Source organism: Patella vulgata, chromosome 7 (assembly GCF_932274485.2).
Source record: "Patella vulgata chromosome 7, xgPatVulg1.2, whole genome shotgun sequence".
Lineage (NCBI taxonomy): Eukaryota > Metazoa > Mollusca > Gastropoda > Patellidae > Patella > Patella vulgata.
Window position 1 is genome coordinate 9651850 of NC_065885.2, and position 21270 is coordinate 9673119.

The 21270-nt window shown below is 33.8% G+C and overlaps 2 protein-coding genes across 3 annotated transcripts in view; one reads left to right on the top strand and one right to left on the bottom strand.

Moving 5' to 3' along the window:
• The window catches only part of LOC126828852 (calcium-dependent secretion activator 1), a 64896-nt gene extending 59062 nt beyond the window's left edge, over nucleotides 1-5834 (bottom strand). Inside the window, exon 1 of the mRNA XM_050558899.2 lies at nucleotides 4934-5834. Coding sequence (XP_050414856.1) covers nucleotides 4934-5719 — 786 coding nt within the window. The 5' untranslated portion in view covers nucleotides 5720-5834. The remainder of the gene's footprint in view (nucleotides 1-4933) is intronic.
• Nucleotides 5835-6048: 214 nt separating this feature from the next.
• Nucleotides 6049-21270, top strand: part of LOC126828848 (inactive histone-lysine N-methyltransferase 2E) — a 32656-nt gene continuing 17434 nt past the window's right edge. For both annotated transcript variants that reach the window (XM_050558861.1, XM_050558862.1), the window contains exons 1-15: nucleotides 6049-6409; nucleotides 10058-10234; nucleotides 12159-12246; nucleotides 12606-12808; nucleotides 15116-15261; nucleotides 15825-16036; nucleotides 16389-16427; nucleotides 16693-16754; nucleotides 17381-17468; nucleotides 17731-17912; nucleotides 18200-18317; nucleotides 18644-18753; nucleotides 19746-19832; nucleotides 20291-20459; nucleotides 20934-21152. In XM_050558861.1, coding sequence (XP_050414818.1) covers nucleotides 10140-10234; nucleotides 12159-12246; nucleotides 12606-12808; nucleotides 15116-15261; nucleotides 15825-16036; nucleotides 16389-16427; nucleotides 16693-16754; nucleotides 17381-17468; nucleotides 17731-17912; nucleotides 18200-18317; nucleotides 18644-18753; nucleotides 19746-19832; nucleotides 20291-20459; nucleotides 20934-21152 — 1818 coding nt within the window. In that variant the 5' untranslated portion in view covers nucleotides 6049-6409; nucleotides 10058-10139. The remainder of the gene's footprint in view (nucleotides 6410-10057; nucleotides 10235-12158; nucleotides 12247-12605; nucleotides 12809-15115; nucleotides 15262-15824; nucleotides 16037-16388; nucleotides 16428-16692; nucleotides 16755-17380; nucleotides 17469-17730; nucleotides 17913-18199; nucleotides 18318-18643; nucleotides 18754-19745; nucleotides 19833-20290; nucleotides 20460-20933; nucleotides 21153-21270) is intronic.

The following is a 21270-nucleotide window of genomic DNA, read 5'->3' on the forward strand; positions in this document are numbered from 1 at the left end:
GACAGCTGTCTAGTCGTTCGATGGGATGAAAAACCGAGGTCCTGTGTACACATTGGCATGCACGTAAAAGATCCCTTGGCAGTTGGAATTCGATATAACCAAATCAACATAAAACTAAATAGGAATATCTATGTCAAGTAGGAATGTTCATTGTTCATGTAGTAATGTAATCAAACGTGAAGATAAAACAATTTCTATTCAAATTTAATATGACATGATTGGTATTTAAATAAACAAAACAACCTCAGAGAGAACAGGTGTATACTGTATTGTCCACAGAATTTGATGCTAGTTAACAGAAGGTAAGATGCTATATCTACATGTACCTATGTGGTGAACTTCCTACAAACTGATTTTCCAATGCGGTTTCCCCTTGTCAATAGTGCAGGAAGGAGGGCCTGACAAGGACAGCTGTCTAGTCTTTGTTGGGACAGAAACCAAGGTCCCGTGTATACATTGGCATGCACGTAAAAGATCCCTTGGCAGTTGGCAAAATTTCCCTCATAGCATACTGTATGGTGTACGCCCGTCTTCATTAGCCCAGTCGGAGCAGAACAGTAGGACGTTAAATCCCATTTAATTTCATTTCATAGTGCCGCAGCCCGGGCAAAATTTCCCTCATACATGTAGTACACTGCATGGTGTATGCAGAACAGTAGGATGTTTACTGTTGTTGTTTATTACAATATTAAAGGTGCATTATGTAAGATTTAGATAAAGAGCTGGGCCCTTATTCACGAAAACTCAACTGAGATAAAATCCAAATTTTAGTAATTTGATTGGATAATATTAGATTGATTTTAGTGCTTAGCCAATCAAAATTGAGGTATCTACTAAAATTTGGATTTTATCTTAAGTTAAAATTTCGTGAATCAGGGCCCTGGCCATTCTTGCTATAATAGTTCAAAAATAGATAATGTAAAATAAAAATATTGAAATTTTCATTCAAATTACTTTATTCTGAATGAAGATGTAGCGTAGATTGTGTATTATCATAACAACGGTACTGGACAAACAAGACTAAGTCTCGATTATCCATTTTATCGTTAAATTTTAAAATCTCGCGAGCATTTCAATCCACTTAAATCTCTGCCACCCGATATTTTAGTGAGTTGATTATGGGCTTGTCATATCAATAAATATCTAAATAAATATCTGAAGACAAAATAAAGACTTGCAATAGGCAGAATTATCTCTTACATAATGTATCTTTAGCATCCAATATATTTTTTATGATATTGACCTGTGCACAGGTTGATTTTAATTAAGATTATTTACCTGCATACCGACGAAGTTTACTATTCTGCAATACCTTTATTTAATTTAATTATATTCTATTTATTAGTAATTACAAACTTTTGATAATGTCATACGGTGTATCAGTAGGGTACATGTATATCTGTCTCTTATATCTAAATAATTTCAATTAGCCCTGGAAGCAATTTGATGAAAGCATGTATTTTGTTGGTTATCGTAATCCAGTGATATTGACAGTGAGTCATTTACACTGCATGATACAAAATAAACTATTGTTTAAACAAAGTCAGCTAAAAATTAAACTATGTTTGTTACAATGGATGTTAAAATTCTTCATCAAAGACGAGAGTTTGTACATTGTCTGTTTTCCATGTAGAAATTATAGTCAAGTAAATCTATTATTCATAACTTAGCTGGTGCTGGATGCAGACATTGCCAGGCATGGAAAAGTGTCCAGTTCTTCGGATGGTTCTAAAAAACATTGTCATCACGTTCAAGATTCTCTGACAGTGACATGCTCTCCTCATTACTACATTAGCCCAGTTTATGCAAAAATGAAATGTGGTTAAACATCCTATTTTCGGCTCCATCTGAGCTGATGAAGACTGGCATATGCCTTGCAGTTTGCTACATGTATGAGGCAAGATATTAAACCCCATTTCATTTTATTGCCTTAGAGTTAATTAAGTATAGTTGAAATCAGACAAAAATACATATAGCATGACTTGTGTTTGTCTTATAAAACATAGTTTTTATACAGCAATCTTTCTAAATGATCACATTAAAACAAACTACAGAGATAATATAAGCTTATTATTCATAGTTCTGACATCTTGATCAAAGTAATATCTATTTTATGTAAAAACAAGAACATTTCAGTTGAGGATCAAAATAGTTAATCTTTCTATGATTGCATAAACAATAATCTTGGGATGGGTTAAGGGTTAGTGTGATATGTCATATTGACAATATCAGGATACATAGAGCTTTTTCTTAGCATTCTTAAATCTATATTCAACACATGTGTACATTGGGGGGAGGGGATACTGTGAGAGGAGACGAAAACCTTAAAATTTCTTCGTAAGACAACATATAGCCTTATTTTAGATTTCAAAATTAATAATTAATTTGAAGACTGTTGTTGTTATGTAAGAAAACAAATCGGAGTATAAATAAGACTTTCCAAAACAATGAGCAGGCTAGTATGAAAAGATAGCATCTCCAAAATACTTATCCGACCTTATGCAAATACATTTTCCCTTGCTTAAAGGCTCAATACCACTCTTGTTGTAACTGAATAATATGTCCCAATCTTTATTCTGATCAACAAATTGTACTATTTTACAATATTCCAATTAATTGATTATACAAATTTCATCTTAACACACCTAATTTAAAAAATTGGAAAAACTCAACTAAATGATTTGAAAAGCCTGACGTAAAGCTTTTCAAATGTTACTTGGATTTAAAAATATTTTTGAACCCTCCGGACAAGTAAAATATGATTTAATGGATAATGTACACAACAGGTAGGACACTAACACATCTAGTACTTAGAATAAGGCTATTTTTCTATTTTCTGGAGCTGTCAACCCAGCAAGAGTGTTATTGTCCCTTTAACCTCCAGTCAAACAGACTTCATCAGTTGTGTTGCCCAAGGTGGAAGCTAAAACCATACGGATACAGATCGTTCTCAGTGAATGCACCCAAACAGTGGAACAATATACCAGAAATCATTAAATCACCTCAAACTCTTTCTTGTTTTAAATCAAGACTTAAAACTCCATCTTTTTGAGAAAGGTTATCAGGTCCGGATTATTATTACCACCTGCCTTAGAGAAACAATCACAGAGGTACTGTAGCAATGTGAAACCACTGGAAACTTACAATGGCTATAACTTTAGAACTGATTGAATTGAACAATTTTTAACCAAAATGATATAGTCTTTATTTAAATTAATTTACTTTTGATAATATCGTATTAAACTCCATACTTATTTAACCTTTAATCCTGTGTGTTAAATGCACAACAAGTTAGATCACTGAAAACTATTATTAAATGTTATAAAAACTGTCATGAAAAATGGGCTGGCTTGTACAAGAATGATGTATTTGTGAAATCAATATAAACTTAAAGATACATTCCAATGGAAAGCAGAGACACAATTTTACTAGAAAAATACTGGATTACCTCAGAATCGAGACTATGCTATTCTTTTCAAAATTTAGACAGTCATATAACTTCACTTCAATAATAAAGTAATTTGATTGAAATTTTCAATATATTCCTTTTTCATTATCTATTTTCAAACTATAGCGATAACGGCCAAATATAGCGATAACATTAAATATTTATTTGAGTTCATTTTTAGTGTGGATTAAATTAGGCCATGAAAAATTAAATTTTGTCCGGCAAATGCAAATGACAATCAGCGGCTTTAAACTCTAAATCAACAAATACAATGTATGGTTCATTTTGGAATATTGGGGCTTTATGGTTGAAATTTTTGTGGTCATATTGAGTTCCGATTTTACAATTATTTAAATATATTTTAAGACATTATTATGTTTTTCGCTGATATTCAATTCAGTTGATATGATCAAGTTTTAACCCATTTCAGATTTCTAGCAATGGTCATAGTAAATCTTTAAAATCAGTATATTTCTTCCTTAATCTTTTTATCTATTTTTTAATATTACATGTAACTTGATTTCATTGAATTAGCATCATTAATTTCCCAGATGAGACAAAAAAAACCTGACCAAATTCCATTTGTTTAATTTTGCAATACTGGTAAATAATGAAAACCAAGAAAGAAACAGTTTGATTAACCCTGAAAAAAATGTATTTGTGTCAGCAGCACTTCAAAAATTACCATGAAATGTTCAAATGTCAATGTAAAAATTTCTGGAGAGGGGTCAAATAAACGAAAAATAATAGATTTATATTAAAAAAAAAGTTTACATTGAAAAAAATAGAAAATCATAGGAAAATAACAGCATAATACTTTTTAAGCAGATACTTTGGATTTAGCGTTTTCAGACCCACAATTAATTTTAAAAAAATAAAATAAAAGAAATATATCTATGATGCAATGTTGGTTGCCTGACGAACAAGCCCTGTTAAAAGTGATAATACTGATAATTGCAGTTACAATGACCCAATACACAAATAGTCAATACATGTAGTACAAATAACTCCACAACAGCAAATAAACCAAATATATCCATGATTAAAAATATACAATGTGGATAAGATCAATATAAACCCATACATGTACCTATCACTAGATGTGTATTCTTAAATATTACTGGTGTGTATTCCCCCAATAACCCACAGCAAATATACATCAAGTCCATATACCAATAATGGTGTGTATTCCGCCCCATAACCCACAGCAAATAGTATACATAATCCATGCTTTATAAAGTGTGTATCTATTTTCAACATAAGCCCCTTTCAAAAGATCTTTATTAAACAAAATTTGTTTATGGTATTTGATAGACATTTGTTGAAATGTACTTGAATTTTATAATTTGAAAATAAAGTCTATACAGAGTGTGCAGACTTACAATGTACTATAACGCTTACCAGTAATATAAGTCAAGTACCTTATTACACTTTATATTGATTAAGATAGAAAGTTGTGCTTTTGTATGAATATTGGATACTTACTTGACAGGCATTATACAGAATTTGGTGTTCGTACTTTTTCACATTTAATATGTTTTGAAACATTTCATACAATTGTTCTTTACTGAGTATGAGTTCTGATGCAGCAGTTGTCATTCTTTGTGGCTGTTTTCGAGGATCCTCTTCCCCACGGTATATTGCATCAAATTTGGCCATCCAAGAACTGAGTACCGTTTCTTTACTTAACCCATCAATTTCTGGTAAACTTCGCACACGTTTTTCAATGTTATTCTTGAATACTTCACGGAAGTCATTTGAGGAACACCCTCCACTTCGAACCATGTTAGCGACACGATCACTTTTTAAAAACACCTCATAATAACTCTGAACAGCATTTATAAATGCTTCGTCCGCCACTATTTGTGTTTCACCATTTAAAAAAGAATGGAACCTTTCTTTGATAGTTTGTAATTGCTGCTTAGTTACTTTGGTTTGCCTTCTTGCCATATCTGTCGGCTGCTTTGCATTAAATGGATAAGCGATGCATCGCATAACAAAAACATACAATTGAAGACGCTTCTTTCTTTCTTCTTCCTCTCTTTCGAGTTTTTCCACATCTTCTATTTTTTCACGATCACTTATTAACGATGGACTAGGACTTGACGGACGAATACTGTTGGACCGTGAATGTCCCCCAACCACACTCAAGTTATCCCCGCTAGCTGACAAGCTTCGTTGCTCAGCACTTGGCAAACTGAGAACATCCGAATTTTCGTCTTCAAGGGTATCATTTTCCGATTCCTCTTCGCTTGACGACGGATCAAGCATATTAGAAAATTAACAAAACAAGTTGAAAACGAAAGGCGGCATAAATTTATGTCTATTTACACAATTTTCATATCACAGATGCCCAAAATGTCAATCAAGTCCCCAGTCGCATCAATTGGGCATGCGCACTCGTTAGCAGACGACGGAAATGAAAAATATTACATTTTTTTACAATCATAATTTTTTCCCTGATTATTTAAATTTGATAATAATTAAATATTAAAGATAAAACGTTTTGGGAATTTCCTCGCACCTGTTCATAAATAAAATTATAATATGACGTAAAATGATATGAGGAGCCCTTTTCCGACAAAGATGAAACCCCGAAGTTGTTTTGGACGCCATATTGGAAATGGAAACCTGGAATTCAAACGTTGAAATGGAATTATGGTGTTATTCCAAATTATCAACTGGAGACAGCATTCAAATGTGGAATATATTTTTGAACAAAGTAAATTGGGATGCATCTTAATTATGATCGTTGATGAATAAGCCTGTTTTCCTTGTTTTATATGACTGAAACTCTCGTTTTATAACTGTAAACAAACAAGTGAAAGATTGACAACTCCATTTTGTGTTCACTGACAGTGACAGTTTAAATTGTTTGGAATCGTCCTATTTGTGATTTCAGACGATACGTTTAATGTTTTTACAAATTCCATTTTTGAGGACAGTTTAAGCATTCGTGTGGTGAGTCTATTTTACTATCATAACCTCTTAGTTTATGCCTTTATGGTTAGGCTACTGTTGTCGGCGATTTTGTGAGAAATCAGACATTTTCAACCGCGCGACTCGTATTCGACGAAAGCTCGTGCTCACTGTTGTTTTATCTATTAGAATAATACATTTGTTAATTACTGAAACGGTATACGTATTTCAAAGTACATAACTAACGAAATAAATCGCATTACTGAACATTTTCTGACTGACAGTGGGTGAAAGAGCTATGGCAGATATATTGATAATGGCGACTGGTTCCGACGTTTGATGGACGACTTGGCATTGTTTGCTGAATGAAGTCCATGAATCCCTTCTCCCTATAATAGAAATTTAACATCCCGCAAAATTGCATTTCCATTATTTGCAATCCATTGTGATTATATTTTCAGTCATATTGCACAGTATGGCTTTGACTCGGCATAGATTTTGCTGAATACATGGAGGCCATTATGCAGAACTCAAAGTTCTAATGCAGACGCCATTTTGTGTTTTGAAAAATCTTACTTTTTCTTACAGCTTGATTGAGATGAAACCTTGCAGAAAAAACTGGTCTTTGTATATTTTATGATTTATTTTCATACCAATTATAATGGAATCCCTGTTCTTGGAATTGTCATTAAAGTAGTGTAGACCAAAAAGGGTTGAGATTTTGAATTTCTTCATAATTTATTCATTAGAGTATCCCAAGTAAAAAGATGGCTGACTGTCTGCTGCTCTACTAAGTTGGACTGTGTTACTGCACATCAACCTGACCTACCTGAATCCTGCACATAAATTACAAAACACAATTTTTCTGGTACTTATAAAATCTCCAGATAATATCTTTTTTCGCCAATTCTATATTTAAAGCTTAATTAAATCCCTTTACTATCCAGCATATTCAAAAGCTCTTCTTAAATACATTGTACAGTAGGGTTAGTTCCTTTAGGAAGGTACTTTGATCAGACGCCTGGCCGTTGAGCGTTCCTTTACATCCCTATAGCTGCAATATGAAAATAACGCTCTTCCCCACCTCTGTCCTAAAGGCTATTTTGAGATCCTTCTTACCAACTGTTTCTCTTCTTTGTTCACCAAAGGGAATCATTTCTCTCACCTCTGACAAAAATCTATAATAATTCAACACTAGGTTCAAGTAGAATTTTGCAATTAAAAAACATACACAAAATATGTTTGAACCGATCAGCCATTACAAGACTTGAACGTGCGCAGACCCCATGTTTGTTTAATTTTTTTAATTGATCATTTTGTATGAATAAAGAGTGTCTGATTTGTATCTAAGAAAAGGAGAAAAAAAATCAGAATTGTCAAATACATGTACATTTGTATTGCAATTATTTTGGAATGATGTCACAAATCTTTTTGATTAAACACAGTGTACATCATTATAATTTTAAAAATACTAAATGAAATGTTCATTACATCTAATGCATCACAGATTTGTAACTGTTTCATTCTACTTTGTCTACAATTGATCATTGTGTTTTGACAGGAGATCACCAATTTGTATTTTCTTTTGATTGGATTAACAGGTGTAAACAGGCCTACAAGATTAGATAATCATTATCAGATGTTTTATAGTTGGTAGTAATCCTGTCATGTCATGTTGGACGTAATTAATTGGGGGGTAATTACATATTACTAATATTACACTAAGGTATATAAGTAACATGATGCCTGTTGTGTTACTAACTAGGCTATAAACCAATTATTACAAGGTTAATAAGTTGTCTGCTTTAGCCTATCACCCTAGGTGGAAGCAAATTAAGACTGACTGACAGATTAATTACAATGTTTATTTTATTATTACAAAAAATGTGAATAGCAATTAACCTGTTTAAAGAGCTAAGAATCTTGTCATTTTAAATATAAGCTTATATTATTAATTTGAAACATAAAATTGTATGTTTTAAGTTTGGTGTTGGCTTATTAGGCCTACAATTCAAATTAGAAATTGAAATAGTTTGCACTTTGCAGTATTTAAACATGGATGTTGATGTACATGTGTATAAACTTTCACTACATGTATTATATATCACGTAAATATTGTAATGTAAGGTCAGTCATGCTATAAGCTTATATACGTGTAACACATTAAAATGAAACATACACATAGGTCTATTTATGCAGCTTGCATTATGTTAAAACATGGAATACTATGCCAGTATTTTGAACCCCAAATTTTATAAATTTATCTATTGAACAGAGAGATCTGTTGAGATACACAGGCCTGGAAATAATGCTTTTAGATGTACCTGACAAAATGCCAGGCACTAATGAAATAGTACCTGACATTTTCAACTTAGTGCCGGACATGTATTGATAATATCAGCAAAAAGACAAATTAGTGATGGACAAAATGACAGGCACCAGAGGTTTTGTGCCTGACAAAGCCAGAATCTGTGTCTGACATTATCTGTGACATGTGCCTTATTTCCAGGCTTGGAGATACAGAAATGTACATCCATACAATTAGATGTAGGCTCACATTCACAGAGAAAGATTATAAATTACAATGTGTATAGTATAAGTATAATAACATATTATTGTAAAAGGGTGTTTTCATTTATGTATGTTCAATCTGCACATTACTGTTTGAAAATGCAGAATTTCAAATGTAATTATTTCAGTGAAAGCTTTGTAGAGGCTTATTTTATTTATTCAGCCTAAGGGTTTGAAGCATATTTAGATTAAAAGTACATGTTAGCAAATGAACGGATCTTGTTTCTTTTAACAAAACTAAAGTATATGTGTACAGTACATAGATCCATGAACTTAAATGTCAAGGCCTCCAAATGTATTCAGCTGAGGTGAAGGTCGTTTTATTATTGATATTTTGCTGGGGATTTTCCATTGCATTACAATGAAAGTTTGTTGTCAATATATTTTTGTCAGATAGAATATATTGATATACACTGACATGCACTTACAATGTTAACTATACAAAACTTATCTGGTGATCACATAGAATAAAGGGACCTCCCTTTATAAAATTAGCAGGCTATTGTACATGAATGTCATTGGAATGAGTCATAGGGTAAAATCTAGAGTGTTTAAAGGGAAATAACTCCATTTAGTAAATTTCAATAACAAAGTGGATACTTACATGTACCACAAGTACATGTATCTTCCAATTTATAATATCTAATGATAATATTTTACTTTTAGGCAGAATATAAAATGTGTTACCTGTATGCTAATGCGTTTGTGCTTTAACTTTTTAATTTACACCTGTAGAATGTTCAATATATATGTTGTTAGTATTTTTTGATGTTTAGATGACCAAGTGGTGGATGATAGTTTGTAATAACTGATTAGTTTATTATAGGTTTATTGTCCAAGTTACATATGTACATGTAAATATGTCTATGATCAGAAATATGTGTACTGACTGTATCATACACCAAGATTGTGGGTTGAATTGAAGTGATTATGCTTGAAAAAAAGAATCTTTAATACATTGAATTAATGTGGTTTGGCATGGTGAACAGTGCATTTATGAGGGGTATTTTCAGCATCATATATGTCAATAGTTCTCCTATATTGCACACTCAAGAATTTTTTTAAAAATAAACAAAATTAATTGCACGTATGTATATGATAATTTTTGTATGTTTGTAGGTGAGGTTGAATTTGAGATGTTATCGAGAAATAATATAATCTGTGAAGATGCTATTACAATATTGTCAATGTATTCCTTAAGATGAGTATAATAGTACAACTTGGAGCTTTAAGATCACTGGCAGCAGGGACGGATAGGACACTGTCACATCCACAGCATTCAACAACTTATCACGAGTAAGACATTTCTCAACTTTAAAATCCTTTCATTTAACATTAATACATTTCTTATTGTGTGAGGGGGGTTGGATGGCTGAATGGTTATCATGTGTGCGCTTTATCATAAGGTCTGTCATTGAGTCAACTGGCATGGGTTCGATTCCCCAGTTGTATGTGACAAGGAGTAGGGTCACCTGTCCAACCTCATAGGTTTTCTCCGGATTCTCTGTTTTCCTCCCAATGCTAAAGACCCCTACTCGAAATGACCTAGTTTGTATCAAGTGGATGTAAAACCCCATCTCTCTCTCTCTCTCTCTCTCTCTCTCTCATTTCTTATGGTGACAGCCTCCGAAATAAAAGTCTGTGTACGTGTGACATTTAAACAGCAAAATGTAGAGGAATGGTGTATTTACCTTGTCTCAAAATTTCAGCCCAATATTTTGATTTGCTTGGATGTGAATGTCAAAACTGCTTATGTGGACAAGCCACCCTTTTAAGATTTCGGGTCAATTTTTTCGTTAGGTGACCTGATAATCTATTGCCATTCTTTTAGCGGTCCATACAGTGCATGGCCCACATGCTGTAATCAATAACAAAAGGTAAATTTCACCTACACATTACACATACATGTATAAAATAAAAGTTTGTTTTTATTCAGACACTGTATAATACAGCTTGGGACACCAGTCTCCATTTCCAGATGAACACTGACAGGTTTAAGTTGTTTGAAAACATATCACGTACATTGAGTTAGTTGCTCGGCCCTAAGGTAGAGGATTTTAAGGGCTTTTAACACAAAATTAAGCAGTTTTATTCTCCAAAATAAAATAAAATCAAGATTGGCCCTTTAAATAGTTAAGTGCAGGAGTATTGCACATCACACAAACAAAACCGATAAGGCAAACATCACAGGCATTACAAGACATATACAACAAATATCAAATCAAGGGAATTGGTCCTGGGTTTCAGCCATAAGCTTCCACTGCACTGTACAAGGGAGAGAACTGTAAAATAAGATACTTATGCATAGCATTATTACATACATGTAACAACTAACATTCAGGGTTAGCATTATTACATACATGTACTGGTTCATGGATGTAAAAAAACATTCAGGGTTAATATTATTACATACATGATGTACTATACATGTATAAAATATTCAGGGTTCACATTTGTTACATACATGTACTTGTACATGTATAATAAAACTTATAGCTACATGTACCAGTGTGAAGCATATGTATAAAACCTACAACTTTAACATTAATTACATTTATAAAACCTGTACATTTGTAGACGCTATGGCGAGCAGTAATAGGGATAGAATATAGATTTGTCAAATACATGTATATAACATCTTTTTATTGCAGGGACACTGTACATGTACTTTCAAAAAATATAGTACAGTCAAAACAAGTTTTGAGGAAAAATTACTTAGTATATTTTATTGATGTGTAACTATAAACTAGTTTGCCCCAGTTTATGGAATTATCCAATTATTAGGGGGGGGGGGTGTGGATGACTGAATGGTTAGCGTGCGCGCTGTATCATGAAGTCTGTCATTGAGTCGACTGGCTTGGTTTCGAATCCCCGGTTGTACTTGACAAGGAGTAGGGTTGCCTGTCCAACCTCGTGGGTTTTCTCCAGGTCCTCCGGTTTCCTCCCACTGCTAAAGACCCCTATGTGCAAGCGAATTATTGAAATAAAATTAAACCATACATGTATGTTACTCCTGAAATGATCTAGTTTGTGTTGAGTGGACGTTAAACCCCATCATTAAGAAATAACACCTGTCTTACATATAAAGGTATATATCGATAGTGACAAACACCTGTAGGATATTACCCTATATCTTCATCCTTCATAATTAATTGATATGTTCTAAAATCTGAAATGGGATGTTTTATTTTAAGTTTATTACATTTTTAAAAATTTTCAGTGATAGTGAAATGTCACCAGTATCAACTGAAGAAGTACATCGACGTCCTGTTCAAACCTATCCAGGGTGTTTTGGCCTGCCATATCAGGTAAATAAACCTTTTTAGTTCAAATAACGCAAAAAATAATTTTTAACTGGATACGGTTTTTACTGTTCTCAGTATAATGTATATTGCCATCATCCAGGTCTATCCATCCATTTCTTGTTAGCACATAAAAGACTACAACAGTCCATATGTCTTTTTGAAATTGATGCAAGTTGTCTATCTTATTGAAATAATGAAGCCCAACATTATCCCTTCCAGAGTTATTCCCCTTGTACGAATGTTGGCTCTTTAAAGGCTGCAATTATTTACATGTACCCATCTTTGTAAAATTTACGTTGTATGTATGTATTAATGAAAGAAAGAACTCTAGTATATGTAAATGTATTTCTAAATTATTTCAGGATCATAACTATGGAGCTCCACCTCCGGTCACCCCACCCCCCTCACCTCCACCCATTAAAATCAATGGACACATAGAACTAATAGATGATCTGTCGAAACCTACAGTAATAGCCAAAGAAGAGATAGTTGATGACAGCATAACACGCTGTATTTGTGAGTTTCAGCACGATGATGGTTATATGATTTGCTGTGATCGCTGCAGGTATGTTAAAAACAACGCTTGCTTGAACAAAATTGTTATTAATAAATAAGGTTATGCTTGTGGCATATTTAGCTCTCCACTTATCACTAGACAAAAACACAGTTTTTAAGGAGTCGAAAAATTCTCGTAAAACGTAATCATGTATCATGTCAGTAACCATGTCTGTGCAGCTGCTTAAAAATAAATTTAACTTTTGAATTTATCACAGTATTTTTTGGACCATATTTAATTTTTCGTGACTTAATCCATGCTAAATTGTGATGAAATTGATTATTAAACATTTTATTAAGAAATTAAAACTAAAATTCCTGTAGTAGATAATCTCATAGCTTCGACTCCATGAGATTAAAAAGAGGCTTGTCAAAAGATTTTAGCCAGCACTTTGTATTATTACATCAGCTGCAGAGGATGACAAATTTAGCAAAAAAAATTATTTCATAATAATAATAATTTATATAGCGTTGACAATTCAACTCCCGAAGCTACTCTAGGGCGCTTTACTTAAGCACAACTAATATAAAATTACAACAATTACAACACATTAATCCATAAAGAAGACCTTTTACCTTTGTAAATAGTGAAAGGAATTGAACTATACTATTCAAAAAAAGTAGGGGATATTTGATTTTTAAGTGTTATTAAAGTCACCTAATGAAACTGACGAAGAAACAAATGACAAAATGAAATGAAGTTCACATTCATCGATTTATTCCAAATGATCGTTAGACTAAGTAAGGCACAGACTGACCATTATAAGGGTAAAATGATACCCGGGGTCAAACAGCAAAGTTACCACAGCATCACAACCAAGTCAGTAACAGGTAAATCCTCCTCTGTTTGCCAAACAAGCATTGATCCGACGTGGCATACTCCTAATGAGACGTCTAAGGTCATTTTGGTCCAGATTGTCCCATTCCTGTTGCAACGCAGCAGCAAGTTCTTGGACATTGGCAGGACGTTGTTGACGTTGACGTAACCTCTGTCCAAGCATGTCCCAGACATGCTCGATGGGGGAGAGGTCGGGACTCAGTGCTGGCCAAGGTAATGTGGTGATGTTCTGTTGTTGGAGGTAACCTGTAACGATCCTGGCCCTGTGACATCTTGCGTTGTCATCCTGGAAGATGAAACGGCGGCCATGACATGGACTGCCAAGATGTTGTCCCGGTAGTACTGGCCTGTAACACGCCCTGCAACAACATGTAAAGCCGTTCTTCCAGCAACAGTGATGCCTCCCCACACCATAACAGAACCACCCCCAAATCGATCATGTCTGATGACGTTAACGTCTTGGAAGTGCTCGTTTCGACGACGCCACACCCTCCTACGTCTGTCCAAAAAATCAACAGTGAACCTTGACTCATCTGAAAACATCACATTGCTCCAGCGTCGATTATCCCAGTGTTGACGATCCCTACACCAACGACGTCTTGCCTGAATGTGATGATCTCTCAAACAAGGGATCACGCGAAGACGTCGGGCGCGAAGGTGACCCCTATGCAGTCGATTCCGAATCGTCTGGCCACTCACTCTCACACCAGTGTCTGTTTGACGACGAGCGCTGATCTGATTTGCTGTGATGACACGATTTCTCATGGCCAAGGTACGGATAAATCGATCCTGGGCTTGAGTTGTCGCCCTTGGTCGACCTGAGCGTGGTCTGTCCTGTACAGATTGTGTATCACGGTATCTGGACCATAGCCTGCTTATGACAGACTGAGAAACATTCATCGTCCGCGCCACAACCGCCTGTGTTGTGCCGATCTGTAGCATGCCAAGGGCACGTAACCTTTCATTTTGGGTAAGCCGACGCATATCAAAATTTGTTTTCTGGTCACTAAAACAATTAAACTGATGTTTCCACCCTGGAATTCAATGCCACAATGACTGTAACATTCAAAGTCAGAGTCGTGCAAATCTTGGGTTGGACCCCCATGATGATCCCAAGCATCACCTGCATTCCATGCGGTAGCTATTGGTGCGTTTGGGCGTCACATGTAACTGGAAATGTTTCTTCTGTTAGGTTCTATAGTGACTTTTTTCGTAGTCATTTGCATATTTTAGTATTATGCCCCCAAAATCAAATATCCCCTACTTTTTTTGAATAGTATATTTTGGGACTGATATTCCTTTACAGATTGAAGTTTTGATGTAGTTTAATAGAAAGATATATGAAGGAGAGAGGTCATATAGGCTATGCCTGTTCTCAATCCCTTTCAATTTCTGAATAAAATATTGTTTTAAAAAAAAAAAGAAAAGATATATGAAGAGTACATATTGTAGGTTTATATTATCCACTTGTTATTATAGTGTATGGCAGCATATAGATTGTATGGGCATAGACAGAAATAGTATACCAGACAGTTATTTTTGTGAGCGTTGTCAGATTCGACCAGTTGATGCTGAAAGAGCGAAAATCATTCAAGCTAGGAAAAAAGAAGAAATAGCTAACCTTGGTAAGACTTGTCAGTACTAAAACCAAATAATAAGATAAAGCAATTACAGCAATTGTAATTTTCATAAAAGAATATTGAAAAGTATATTATCAAAATGCCCGAGAGGCTGGTGCATAGTTGTTCGGATGGAACAAAAAAAAACACCCATGACAGATGGAAATCAATGAAATAAAGACAGAAACATAGCTGCCCAGAGCGAAAATCCTGCCACATGTACACGTACTTTGTGTGGAGCTACGGTGGCTCAGTGAGTAAGGGGTGTTGGCTGATCCGAATTGCGGCCGAGAAAGCTTCTAGGGATTTCCCAGTCTGATGTTTGGAAGGCGATGGGGCGTGCACATAAAAGATCCCTTGGCAGTTGGAATTCGATATAAGAGTAGGCCGTAGCGCCGCTGCCCGTGCAAAATTTCCCTCATAGCACACTGTATGGCATATGCCTGTCTTCATTAGCCCAGTTTAGCAGCAGAACAGTAGGACGTTAAACCCCATTTCATTTCATTATCTCAAATGCAGAATAGTGCCATTAAACCTATTTCATTTCGTTTATATCATTGTATTTGTAGATACTAGTGCTACTGATACCGATCCAGAAGAGGTAGCTAATCGTCTAGCAGCTCTCAATAAGAAATCTCCAGCCACCAAAAAAGTTAGCAAACAGCGACGCAATTCAAAGCTTAAAGAAAAACTTTCCACAAAGAAAACATTGAAAGAAAAGAAGGGTTTGAAGAAGGAAAAAGAAAATTTGAAGGATGGAAATTTAAAAGTAAAATTTAAGGTTAATATTGTTTGCTCTTCTTAGTTTAAAATATGCACAGAAACTATTAGATTGTATACAAGCGATCTTTGTTATTAATAGTTGTTGCTAAGGAAATTGGTGTCTTTTGGCAATCTTTGTTGTTGCTAAGGAAATTGATCTGTTTTGACAAGATAATGTTAATAAAAGATGTTATTCTGTCCAGGATTAGATTTCTGCCCTTTTGATCAAGTCTATGAAAGAAAAGACAAAAAATCTGATCAAATTAACATTTCCATTGTCTGGAGGCTACTCTAAAGAAACTATTTGCATGCTAATTTATCATATGAAACGGCAAGTTATTTTGATCAAAATATATTGTTTCTATTTTCAGACGGAGAAAGATGGCACGCAGAAACCTGTTAAACCTAAAGTAAGATTCTGTTTTTAAAACTTTGTAAATTGATAGAAGACGCAGAATAACTGCGGCAACTGTTACAGGTTAATGTTTGATATGATCCCTCATATATCTTGATGAAAAATAAAATATTTTAGATGTGTTAATACTTCAGTTCTTTTTCTATAAAACAGCAGACATCAAATTTACATGTCTTGTCTTATGTCAGGTTTTTTGGTGATTGTATATATGTAATTTACAAGTCAAAAACTAAAAACTTTTATGTCTATTTCTTTCGTAGAATCGTCGCACTTCCCAAACAGTATGTAAAGTGAATGGTGAGAGTGTAATTAAGTCTGAAAGGTAAGTTCTATGTACAATGATTAGTCCAGCTGTATGGAATACTATTACTGTCTATAACTGAGTGACGTTTCGACAAGTATTATATAGTTTTTATTAATCAATGATATTATATAGGAAAGCATTGGATAAACAAAATATTTCTACATAATAAATATATAAAAAAGAAATGGACTATATTTTAGAACTGTTTACATGGACACCCTTGGAATACAATTACTGTTAATATATTTAGTCTTAATCTACCAAGAGTAGCTCAGTAAGAGAGAGAGAGATTTTAATGTCCACTCCACACAAACCAGATCTTTCAGAACTGACATATGGTTCAATTTTATTTCAATAATTCGCTTGCACGTAGCGGTCTGTAACAGTGGGAGGAAACCGGAGGACCTGGAGAAAACCCACGCCAGTTGACTCAATGACAGGCCATGTGATACAGTGTGCATACACTAACCATTCGGCCATCCCCCCCCCCCCCCCCCCCAGCAAGTTAAACAGTAATTGTATTCCATAGGATTTCATGTTCCATTTACTAAAGGCTGTTGACACAGCTTATAACTGTTGTGAAATCTATTCAACCTTGAGCGAATATATTTAACTCACGATGTTTATTAATTTATGTTTTTTAGTACCGAAAAATTTGAAGATGCCAAAGAGAACCAATATAGTCGTGATGTACAAGAACTTTTTTCTAAATCTAACGTCAATGGAATTCATGTAAGTTTAGCAAGAAAGTTTTCTGAAGAGTTTTACAAGTTGTCTCACTAAAAATATCAAAAAATTATACCAACGATCGAGGCTAGCCTAAAATTGAATAACTAATAATATCTCGGTTCAGAGTGAAGCAATATGACTGAAATTTTCAGCATATTCTGTTTTCATTATCTTTTTGTTAATGATAATAGCAAGAACTGTCATTTCTTTATTTAATCTTACCTAATGCACTGTTAATGATGTTCAATGATTTATTTTTTTTTAGCTGGATGATTTACACTCTGATAGTGATAGATTGTTAGATCAACTATGGTGTTTAGGTCAGAGTAAAAATCATGTGATAATAGAAGCTAAAGAGAATATTTTACCTGGGCTAGCTGTCCTAGAATATAAAGGAAAAGTTATGTTACGACAACATTTTGTAGAAAATAATTTATTTTTCAAAAAGTAAGGATATTCTTTAGTTCTTTTTAATACATCTATGGGGTACTCGATTGAACATTCCGGAATTTAATTCTCTCAATCCCCAAAATGGTGACAATCGAGTGAAAAGGGGTATTTGGGACTAGGACGCATGCGTCGACTGGATAAGTAAATATCTCAACGAACCATGCACAAATTATGTCAGGATTCTACTCACAATACGTCCGTAGTCAGGACTGACAGGACTGAATTCTGCGTCACTTGATTGTTTTTTATTAAGTATAATGATGTTTTAATTTGTTTTTTTACAGAGCCCACCCTCATGTTTTGTTCTATTCTAAGTTTGAAGATATAGATCTTTGTATTGATTCTAGTTGCTATGGTAATAAAGCTAGATATATTCGTAGATCCTGCTCTCCTAATGCCGAGGTAAATATTTTTCTATTAACTGCTCTATAATTATATTTTCTCAAGTATGTTAGTGGTACAGACATATGATAAAGCATATCTTTTATTAGTTAGGGGTTGAGGTGTAGGGTCGCCTTCTTGACCATGTAGGAGATTCTCTCATTAAAACTCTTTGTGTAAAGACGATTTATTAAAATAAAAATGTACGATTATAAGTCCTGAAATGATCTATTTTGTGTTGACTGGAAATTAAACAGTGTTTTTGTCTTTTTTATGAAAGAAATGAGTACTGATAACAAAAACATAAATGAGTTTAGACTTTATTTAGTTATTTTGTTTTTGTATAGGTTCGACACTTAGTGGAACATGGTAGAATACATTTTGTGATTTTCTCTAAGAAAGAAATTGAAAAGGGAGAAGAGATAACAATACCCTTCGACTTTAATTATCAAGAATGGTAAGTATAAGATATCTAGAAGATTGAAAACAAATTCTCTTGTGGCTCAGTGGGCGTGGTACTAGCCCACTAACCATGAGGTCCCAGGATAACCTTGGCTGTTGGCCGAGAAAACTTTTCCCATTTTTTTGGGGAGCAAAATGTGTCTAGATGGGCGGATTGAATGAAAACTTGTTGTACTTGTTTGCGTGTACGAAACAGAAAAACTGTAGATTTGGAATTCGCTGAACACTAGACGGAAATGTGCAAACCTGGCAAAATTTTCCTTATAGCACAATACGGAGTTGATGCTGGAAAGTATGACTTTAAACCCCATTTCATTCATTCCCTTGACCCTTTCATTGTCAAATGTTGCTTTTATTTATTAGGAACATCAAGTTGAAAGGTAGAGAAATATTTTCTAATCGAGGTGGCTTTTAATTAAACATCATTAGCCATAGAATATTGGAAATACATAGAAATAAAATAAATTTTTTTACATATACTTTTATTGATTGAGAAATCGTATTATATTTGGTTTGGGTATTATTACAATCCTTTGCCTGACTCTACAGCCTTTGAGTTGTAGATGAGGGGATATTCCTATGCGATTATCCAAACCTCCAACCTGGACCATACCCAATCGAACATCAATATATCGCTATTACTCATCTCGATTATCGTTGATAAATAATAGACAGGATTGATTAGGTAATTATGTGATCAACTCATTCAAGGTGTTAAACACCTACCTCAATTGATTAACTACTTAATCTACCTTGATAGACTTCATTAATCTACATGATTTTCTTTAAATCATTCTCACACACTATACCACTTCAAAATCGTTAACATTTACAAAAAGAATTCACACTCTGTGAAACAGTTTTAAGACATATTTTTTTTACTTCTTATTAACATTAAATGTATTTGTGTCTTATGATACATGTAGATTTAAATGCTCCCCCAAAAACTTAAAAATTATTATTATTATTATTATTATTATATTACAGTTTGTTTTGTGTTGAATGTGCTTGTCTTAGAAATGTTTGCACTGTCTCAAAATTTTGGAAAAAGGTTTCAAAGAATGCTCAAAATAAGTAAGTATCTTTCCTGTTCATTGTAGTCATTGATTTTGTCTAGATATTTGATATTAACACCCGACCTTCAGTAGTCCAGTTGGTGCAGAAAAAAGGACATTAATCTCCATTTTATTTCATTTCTGATATAAAACACATTGATAAAATCTCTCAAATGACATTGCTTTTGTTTCTTAACTTTTTCTTGAAATGGCGAAATTGAGCTGATTGACCATCATAATTTTCTCGGGGCTCTCCTGTTACCAAACAAAAATTTTAAAAATATTTTTAATAAAATCTCTCAAATGATAATGCTTTTATTCCTTAACTTTTTCTTGAAATGTCGAAATTGAGCTGATAGACCATCATAATTTTCTCGAGGCTGTTGTGTTATAAAACGAAAAGTTTAAAAATGTACATTAGATGAGGTTTAAGATTCTGTGAGTCACTCTTTATTTATTTAAACTGTATTATTTCAGAGGTGTAAAGAAAACAAGGTTAAAAAGACCCAGTGGTAATAGTCCAGCAAAAACAGAACTTAGTCCATTGAAGAGTGAAATATTGAAAATCAAGGAGTCTATCCCCCAATCTCCGCCTAAAGTAACAAAGAAAGCCGTACACGTAGAAACTACAACAATTAAACAAGAGGTAGATAGTCTTGTAATATATTTTATTGAATTATCACTATCGATACAAAAGATATAAAATATTCATATATACAGTTACATACGTGTACATGCTAGCAGATGTCATCTTGTGTTGTATAAATAGTAATGGCTAATAATCAGAAACTTAGAAGAAAAAATGACAATGTTTCTTTTTAAAAAACACTTATATGGATATACTACTTCTGAATTTATTAACATGCTATGGTTCGATACACATACAGGATTACAATATCTGTATGTGTATCGAAACGAAGCATGTTAATAAATTCAGAAGTAGTATATCCATATAACTTAGTGTTTTTTAATTTGTGAAATCTACTTCTATATATCTTATAAAGAAAATGTTTCTTTTGAATATAAAGTTCCAATAACAGTGTACTATTATCAAATTTTGTTTTCTAGCCTAAATTTTGATTTGACTTGTACTATAATTAAATTTTATTTTGTTTTCTAGCCTAAAGTTATCCCTGAGAAAGCACCTGTTGTAGCTCCCCCACCTGTTACTGCTCCTACTCCTACCCCTGCCACCACCACTGCCACTACTACAACAACTACTACAACTAGAGTTAAACATGAATCTGGTTCAGATAGTCATCATGCTCCACACAATTCTACAACCCCTGAAACAAATTCTCCAGAAAAACACGATCTTGATGAAAATGATCATAAATTAGTAAGTATTAGATTCACTCTTCTCTGTAAGATTCCATTTATACTATCAAAGTCCTTCACTCCATATAGATTTTATCAATTTGGGAGGGAGGTCCCTTGAAGGCTTGGGTAATTTGAAT